This window comes from Bidens hawaiensis, unplaced genomic scaffold (genome assembly GCF_021521415.1).
Source record: "Bidens hawaiensis isolate Kalapana, Puna unplaced genomic scaffold, B.hawaiensis_p1.1 tig00005028_1, whole genome shotgun sequence".
NCBI lineage: Eukaryota > Viridiplantae > Streptophyta > Magnoliopsida > Asterales > Asteraceae > Bidens > Bidens hawaiensis.
The window spans coordinates 1,450,607-1,460,677 of NW_027491319.1; the positions used below are offsets into that span (position 1 = coordinate 1,450,607).

At 31.6% G+C, this 10,071-nt stretch overlaps 1 protein-coding gene across 1 annotated transcript; it reads right to left on the reverse strand.

The window, feature by feature from the left end:
• Nucleotides 1-915: 915 nt before the first annotated feature.
• On the reverse strand, nucleotides 916-2,058 carry LOC143628562 (metalloendoproteinase 1-like). The gene has a single exon (XM_077098118.1). It carries the CDS (start codon nucleotides 1,818-1,820, stop codon nucleotides 936-938), a length of 885 nt encoding a protein of 294 aa, XP_076954233.1. The 5' UTR covers nucleotides 1,821-2,058; the 3' UTR covers nucleotides 916-935.
• Between the last annotated feature and the right edge of the window lie 8,013 nt (nucleotides 2,059-10,071).

Sequence of the window (10,071 nt, forward strand, 5' to 3'; positions counted from 1 at the left end):
CACACGTGATTTCTTTTTCGTCGATACATCCTACAGTTTGCACTTGAATATATGGGAGGTGAAGGTGGGGAAGATGATGCAACTTTAGTTATTGGCAATATTGGTCCTTCAAAATGGGAAGCATATCAAAATGTGGCATAAATTATTCAAAAGATGTAATAACTTTACTAGACTTTCATAAAATTTCATAAGCTTCATAAAAATAAAACTAAACGTAACATTTTCAAGGTTTTATTAATATAATAACCGATCGGGTTACAATAAATACGAGATTAAAATGGGTTACAAATACAGGTAAATCCGAATGCCACACACCTAGTGAGTTCTACAATAGATAACAGTGATCAAGGGTCCGAACGCTTAGCTCACAAATACATGGGGATGTTTGATGTTTATTTCAAACTTAAAACTATAAATGTTCATACTTTAAAAAAGTTGTAACATTTCATTTAATATCTTAATATTTACACACAATGCATGTCGTCATGATCGACTTCTTATCGACACAAAACAATATTAAAAACTGATTACATGCGCGCACAACTACACACATATGTAGTTTACAATTTTATCGAGTAATTATTTTTTTTATTTCGTAAAAAGATTTAATTCCTTGGATGTCATCTGTATTCAAAACTTTTACCATACCATGAGAAATATCACCGATCTTTACAACATTTTGATCCTTACTATGGTACAACTACAAGTGTTGATATTTTAAAACAATTGTTACATGATCGACTGCTTATTGGCACATTTTAAAACAATTGTTACATGATCGACTGCTTATTAAAACAACATTAATGTTTTAATATTTATAACACAATGCATGCTGTCATGATCGACTGCTTATCGGCACATCACAAGTATACAAAAACCGATTACGTACATGTGTCACTACACAGATACGTATACAATTAAATAATATTGAATAATCACTTATTTAGTCCATATAGAGCTTTAATTCCTTGGATGTCATCCGCATTCAAAACTTTTACCACTCCGGAAGGAATACCACTGAACATAACAGCATTTTGATCTTCACTGTGGCTCAACCCAAGTAGATGTCCTATTTCGTGAACCGCCACTGTCTCTAAATCAAAGGCGCCAGAAACCGGACTTGGTCCAACAGACCAATTGTGATTTGCGTTGTAATGAAATCTTCCATCCTGTGGCGCAAAAGCATGTGCCAATACCTCCTCTCTAAAGTCGTTGCCATCTCCATGCTCCACACTTTCAAAAGTAATCTTTAAATCAGCACCTGTGAAATCATCAACTCTTGAAAATGTGAAGTAGCCGGAAGTAGAAGCCCATGCGTTGAAGGCACGCACAACTGGAGGTACATATGCATTTGGATAATTCAAGCCAAACGCGTAGGTGAGGTGGTTTTTACCCCATCTAGGGCTATTCGGGAAGAATTGATAATGAGACACGATATTTAACAACTTTGTTCCGTGTATGTGATTACTTTTTTTATCTGGTTGTCCACAACGAGGCATGCTCATTTGTGAAACGGTGGGTCCATCTAGTGTACCAGAAGCATTGAGATGGTAAAAGTTTTGGTAGCTTTTGAGGGCGGTCTGAAGCTCTTGATCAAATTCATCATCTTCGGCGTTGATGTGGTTAGGGGTATGTTGGTACTTCAGGTAACCAAAACGAGCAAGGTAAAGTTTAAGGCCATGGAGGCCTTGCACTTTGCTACCTTTGTGACAACCTTGAAGGCGTTTGATTGTGTCAATATCAACCTTAGCCTTGGTAAGAGAGAAGAGAAAGATCAATGCAAACAAAAAGGGTAAGAAGGTAATGAGTTTGAATGCCATATTTAGTTATATGTCTTGGTATAATAATTCTAAGTTATTTTGCCTATTTATAGTGGTGGCAGTGTGGAAAGTTTTGCTGACTGTGTCTTAATTTCTCCTCTATTTAATGTCAACCTTTATGAAGACTAAAGTTTCTACAGACAGGGTCATAGGGTATTCCACAAATTGAAGAGACCTGGTAGCCGTCATCATATTCTATACATTTTCACACTACACTTTCTCAGATCTTTATTCCTTTAACTTGTTAGACCTGGTAGGGGTCCTCATATTCTATATGGTTATCATTCAATGAACAAGTAATTCCCTTCAATAAAATAAATGAGCGAACATAAATACAAATTCTCGATTGTTTAATCGTCTTCGTTAACGTTTAGCAATGTGTTTGTTTATATGCATTTGTTTATATATGTTTGGTCATTAAAGCTTTTTTATATTATATACCTTCACAAATTGGTGATGTTTTAGTTAAAAAATGTTGAGTTGAAGAGAATAGTAAACTATGGTGTAGTGTTTAGTTTTTATTTATAAACTAGTTAATATAACAACAAGTCGTGTTGCGGCGACACTGTGGCGCGTATTCAGTCTATTAACGCTCTTAGGCCAAAATAATATTCTCAATCGTATAGCTTATAATAAAAAAATAACATGTTAAGCTCGTTACGGTACCAAAATTAAATTCATTAATTAAATATGTAAACATCAAAATTTTAAATAGTACGACCCGAAAAAGTTAAAAATTAGCAAACGGAATTAACCAATAATAACTTGGTAAACGAAAAAATTAGTATGATACACGATGGGAGAGATCCGAAAATTGGTGGAATAATTGATTATATATAGTTTTTTTTGGCTTCTTAAGGATAAAAATAGGTCTAGGTTATATGAGGAGTGTTAATCGGTGGAGGGTTACAACCTTGTTTTGTTTTTGTGGTTCTCTCAGTGACAAAGACTTACTCAACTATGATAGTGAAATCAACTAATAATCAGCACAACGATGTCGATCATATGCACTACGATAATGATGCTGATCATATGACTGTGGTTGTAAAAAAATGGTACTTGGGCGCCGATTAGTTATTAATTAATCGTTAGTCGGGACCCCACCGACTAGTCGCTGTTTGATCAAAATTTATAATTTATATATAAAATTTGGTATATATATGTATATATAAAAAATACATATAAATTCCAATCCGATCAATCCCGATTAATCTCGACTTCGCATCACCAACTTCCGACTAGTGCCTTGTCACACCCCAACCGACGATGAATTATACGCTAGGAAATGACGTTGATTGTTCATAGCACGCAACACTATTAAAGTGATAATAACTTTTATTCATATTAAAAATCATTATATTTTCATATTACATGGAATAAAATAACACATCAAATAAATCAAAACAAAACAATATTGTTTATTTATATAATACTAGCTTTTGTACCCGTATATTACACGGAACTTTTCAAATAATAAAAATTAATAAAATCCGTTATTGAAATAAATACACAAAACTAAAGATAAAAAAAGAAATGAAATGTATATTAAATACACAAAATTAAAGATGAAACATAAATGAAGTGTATATTACAAACAATATTAAGTCTAAAGTTTCAAATTTACAAATGTAAGAAAATCTCTTGATATATAACATGTGCAGTTTTATCACAAGTATCCATTCATCGTTCAATATCAAAAGTTTAATACCACGTATGCTGGTTACTTTGGCGGAAAACCAACCCTGGAAAGAGATTGTCCTTGACTCTTGTTAATCTTCATAGCAAAATATGCATATTATTAGATCAAAATTAGCGGCCATTTACCACCCATTTTGTTAAGCATCCATTAAGTTCATATTTTAGTTAATGTTATTATAATTTATAATTACAGATTGATTGATTAATAGAAAAATGAAAATTATAGTGTAAAATTATTAAAATAAGAATACTATACAATAAATTCTAATAATATAAAACTTATAGCTTGTTATAGTTAAAGAAACGATGATTAAGCTCCTTTGGGCATCTAATAATGGCATTAATAATAATAATAATTGATTTTAATTAATAAAAAAATAAATACGTTTATCATCTCATATTTATAAAAATTCAAATTTCGAAAAGACATTATATCAAAAAAAATTATATAGTTATAATTAGTGCAATCATGACTTTATTTAAACGTCTTAAAATTAATTTAAACTCATTCTACAAAATAATATTTAGTATTTACCATGATAAAATCTAGATTTTTGTTTAAATAATCCCATAATTTAAGCAATTTACAATAAGAAAAAAAATGTCATTTAGCATTTTCAAAATTACTGCTACTATCTTATCCTAATTGTATATACCACTAACATTTTAACAGCCTCATAATTATATATACGGCTAACGGTTTAAAATAAATTTGGTAAAAAAATAAATGATAAAATTTGTAATTTTTGAAAATCAAATGGCTTGATAATAACTGATATTAGTATTATATTTTGGAAAGTTGTTTTAATATATTTATAATGTGTTTATTGAACAATGTTTGATTAGAAATGTTTGAAACTTGAAAATAAATGACGTTATATACTTATATCAGTAATATACTTTTAAAGATTGTTTCATTGTTATCTTGAGAATTAATAATAGAGTTGGAACACTATTCTAGCAACGATGAAAGAATAAAACATGCTACATTTTGTAAATAACTTATTATCCACCATTTTTTTTAACAAAAATATTTAGTGGACAATAAATTTAGGAAACAAACCCAAAATCTGAATCCCTTAATTTAAGGATATGTAATTAATTTGCATTAATTGAATATATTAATTGTATATATATGTGAAAATCGTATTAGTTTTAAACACCCACAATAATTATAGAGTTTCAAATATATGACCTTTTGAAATATATTTTATCAAATCTTTCACATTAATATACTTTGACTACTAAACAACACTTTTTAACACTTTTAAAATTTTATAAATTGAGACATATATAAAAAATAATAGTATATTAAGGGTGAGTTAACCTTAGCACATTCATACCCCATTATTGATCATATGAAATAAAACATTTTCTTTTCATAATATGAGATGTAACACTTTAAAATTAATCGGTAGTTACAACCACAATATTTAGAACTATATAAACAATTAACTAAGTTTAAAATAAATATACAAAAACAAAAGAATATCAAACATAACACAATATTACGTCCAAATAAACCGAGAGCATAACAAAATGCATATGTTAAAATGTATGAAAAAGATGCTAAAATCCAAATATATATGTGACTTGGAAGATTATCAATGTTTGTCATGATCCCTAAACACAGAAAGGTCATTCGGCCAGGCAACTTCACTACCCTCAGGCAAACGTTAATAAGGAGTGCTTGATCCTTAATACTCTAAACAAATTAAACAAAGCTTCCGGATGTCAATATTTTAACACTGTTATTGAGAATAGGGATTCACTGTGATAATTAAACTAATTAAATCCATTATGCATTTTAGTAATAAAGAAATCAAAATTTGATAAAATAATCAAAGCAGAATATTGTGATTGAACCAAATATGATTACAATGAAGTGTTAAACACGATTTGGAAATGTAAAGCGGATAGCTACCTGCAAATAGAAAAAATCTTGATGAATGATCCGTAAGTTTCTTCATGTAACTGATACAAACTTCATGTAATCCAAGAATATATCCGATAATCATATGATTAAAAACCGATTAAAAAATTCGTCAAATAATTAGCATATGAATATGGTTACATGAATCATATAATCATTAACCATAAAATCGATTGTAAACTTCAAAAAATATATCTGATAATCGATAATTATATAATTGATAGCCTTAAAATCGATTATAAAATTCGTAGGATTATAAACATATAGTTACCTAGAAAGAGAGGTAAAAAAGGATTGAGAATGGCTTCATAAATTGGCTGAGCAAAAGAGAGAGGCGAGATACCTAAACCCTAAACGGTTATAATATTAATAAAAATAAAGAAACCCCAATAATATATCCGGTTACAACCCATGGGTCATATAAACTAAGCCCATGACCCATGAATAACATGGATTAAGGAGAGTGGAGATTATAAAATATGAGGAAAGTCAAATGCTATGAATAAATGTGGTTATAACACCTCATCTCTTGGTATTTTTGTTTATTAGTATAGTTAGATAGCCTAAGGTCGAACTAAATGATCCTCAACCTGTAGCATGCATAAAATAATAATTTTGTCAACACAAATGTTGGTGAAATTTCATAAGAGTTGTATAGGTATAATATACTACAAAAATGAATGAATTCACATGTGATTTAAACCAAATATAAAAGTAAATGCGAAACAACAAAAATATACCCATTCTCCCTTATGTAAGATGAAATTACCTAGGTAGTGTGGGATTCATCACAAGGACGTTCAACTACTATAGCGTATGCGTATGTGTACGTGTATGCATATCCATCATCAACATGATAAAGGTAAACATATAGCATGTAGCAAGTAAAGCATGAACAATCATGTAAGGAACAAACACACGGTAACATATACGTGAATCGTATTTAAAATGAAATAAGCATAAATGTTTGTATATGCTACACCCAAAAAATAAAAGTAGAAAAAGGGGTTATGAAACACACATAAAAAGCAAGCACGTGCGAGGAAGAAAAAGGAACTAAGCGAGCTAAGCGAGTTAACAAGATAGAGCATGCTCATCGAGTGATCCTAGAAGATGAAACATTTCTAGGTTCAATATGAATTCTAAATAAGCGAGTATGAAGGAATGAAGTTTATGATTTGGGGGGCTTGGACAAAAGAAATAAACAAGTTTGAAAAATATTTTAAACGCCGATTAAACCATTTAATGAATTGAAAAGATTAGTTTTTTCAGATTTTAATTAAAAAGATTTGCTGCAATAGACTTAGTTATACTAAATACGTTAGGCTCGTTCAAAATAAATGAACCAAACTCTATAATAAGAAAAGAAGGTAATTAAGTGGGTGGTTCGGTTTTAAAATGAAAATAGTATTACAGCTGAAATATAACTTAACAATCAAAATAATTTCTATTAACGTTCGAGGTAAAACAAGCATAAATTCCTAGCAAACTGGTTTATGAACAATTCAATTTAAATTATTTAAACATTATATTAATATAAATAAAAATTAAAAATGTGTGTTAGGAGGTTCAAACCCGGGTAGGGCTGTCACTTTTACCCGAAACCCGAAACCAACCCGAAAAAACACACCCGAACTAACCCGGCCCGAAGAACCAGAACCCAAAAAAAAAAAACTAACTCGAACCCGAACCGAAGTAATTCGGGTTGGTTCTTGGGTTTGATTTATAAGTTTTGCGTCAACCCGAATAAACTTTTAGTTTTGAAATTAAATTTTTTTGGTATAATATGCAAGTCTTAGCCACTAAAGTTACCAAAATCTAGCTTTAATCGAATGTTATTCTACCTATTATGGATCGATTGTTTATTATTAATTTATAGTTTCCGTTTATTACTAATAGAAAGAAATCGAACAACCAAATCATGCCCGATTGAATACGATTATGGTTTGAGTTAGTTTTACTCGTGTTTTCAATTGTTTTATCAAGTTATGTTGGTTTGTTATTTGATTTTTTGTGTTATAAACAAAAACAAATATGTTGTTTTAATTTTAGCATTGTAGTTTTAAGTTTTTTTTTGTGTTTGTGTATTTCTTTTTGTTTGTTTTTTAGGATACTCGAAACCCGATTAACTCGACCCGAAAAAACCCGAACCCGAAAAACCCGTGAGAGATTTGGGTTGGGTTTCGGGTCAATATTTAAAACTTTAAAACCCGAAGAACCCGACCCGAATAACCCGAAATCCAAAAAACGAACCCAAAGAACACCCCTAAACTCGGGTGTGTATGTTCCACCTCTTAACACAGTTGTTCTAGCCAACTAAGCTAACCAAGTATCTGGTTAAATTCTGGAGTTTAATAAACAAATGCAAGATGTCATAAGAACACCCCTAAGTTATAAACCCTAGAATTTGAAAACCCCAAATTGAATTTGATAGAGCCTCTGTCAATGTTAATTGACAAAGGGCTTTCGTTAGCAATGATAAATATAAATCGAAACATAATTCAGTTATCCGAGGAATGAGAGAACAAAAGAGAATTGGATGTGGTTTGACTTCGGTTTGGTTGATACTTGAATCGAATATAACTTTCTAAACCTGAGGATTCGGAGTGACGAATCCATAGGTGAAGATTAGATGAGTTATGTAGTTGCAATCGTTTATTACATAGCTAAATAGTAGAGGTGGCAAATGGGTTGGGTCGGGTCGAACGAGTCATGGGTCAAAACGAGTTTGGGTCAAAATGAGTTTGGGTCAGTACAAGTCAATTAAAAAAGGGTTGTTTGGGTCGAACTGGGTTTTGGATTTTTTTTATGAACGAGAATAATGGCAGAAACATTTTAGTTTTTTTAGATTTTTTGTTTTTTATTTATATTTTAAGTTATTATTTTTTTGAAATTATTTTAGAGGGGTTTTATATTAAGATCAAAAACCCTCAAAAAAAAATATTCAAAAACAATAATAAAAAAATTATAACTCAAAATATAAATCATAAACAAAAAAAGTAAAAACACTAAAGTGTAACATTCTCAAAATTTAGGTCCAAATTTTTACAACTTAGTAAAGTTGAAGGATCAAAATTATTCTCCAAAATAAGTAATGAGAAAACCAAGATAAAGAAAATAAAATCAATTTATGTTAAGGAAATAAGAAAAATAAAAACATTCCATAAAGAAAGTCATCTCATGTTAAGGATATGGAAAAAAGAAACTCCAACCCACATGGAAGGATATAAGAAAGTGGAAGCATTCCACTTGAGTATAAATAAGGAAAATAGAATCAATCTCCTATGAAAAGTGGTAAAGAAATTGAAGCTCTTTATAAGGAAGAGATTTTCCATAGTTATATTCTTTTATGCTTAGCATGCACCAAGTGGTTCTAGCGGAGCGTGCGGAGCACACGACGCGCACGGTCTCGGGCGAGGACGATGGCGATGGTGAAGGCGAAGGCGACGACGAAAGGCGTTGCTTTGATAGCGCACTTCGCACGGTCGCATCGCCACGATCCGCCTGAGAGCCGCCTTAGTATTTTTGGACAATGGGAGTTAGACTCAGACATAACAAGCTACCAAAAGACAAGGGACCAGAAATGAAAAGTTGTATTCAGGAACCCATCGCGATACGCGATGAGTCCAAGAACAAGGCCATCATGATGCGCGATGGTCCGTTATGACTCAGCAACACGTGTCACATCGGGGTGACACGTGGAAGTCTCTGACCTACATGAGTCACCGCGATACGCGATGACCATAAGAAAGGGGTCAATCGCGTATCGCGATAGGACCCATAATCAGCTATAATTAGAGGGGTTCACGGTCCATTCACACCAAAACCGCTCTCTCTAGAATCACTTTCTCTCTCTACATTGTTTTGCGTGCCGAGTATCGTTTGGCGTGCCAAATACCTGATGTTTCCTCGAAGTGCGTACCACCCAAAAGTAACCCGACATTCTGCCTCGAAGTGTGTGCACGATCCGGCGACCCCAGAACGTTGCCTTGATTTACGTGCAAAGAAAAGTAGGTCAAGAATACCCCGACATTCGTGCAAGTGCAGAAGTGCTGCCGAAAGTCTAGGTAAATATTAAGCTAAGCAAGGTAGGGGTTCTGCCCAAATAAAATATTATAATTTCAAGGCTTAGACCCTAGTCGAGGGTATAGCCTAGACCTTGATCGAATTAAAAGATAATAAAAAATAAGATTTCTTTATAATTGAAATACAAAACTTATATAAACAAAGGTTATAACTAAAATATAATTTATTCATGGTTAAGAAATATAAGCATTCATATACATGAGGATATAGTTAAAATAATATTTCTCAAAGAATAAGAAAGTTAAGCTTTTACCTACAAAATGTATAGTAAAAAGAATAGTGTTTCTTCATGATTAAGAAACATAAGATTTTATATAATGAGGTTATAGACAAACGACGTTTCTTCTTGAAGAAGAAACATATCATAGACATTTGTTCTTGAAGAAGAAACATAACACATGATTGGTAAACAAAGAGAAGGAAATCATATTAAAAATATTTTATTTAAACAAAAGATCATCCAAGGTTTAAAACTTACTAACTGACCTTGGATTCAATGGAGAGATCAACAGTAGAGGATCTGGTAGGTTAATC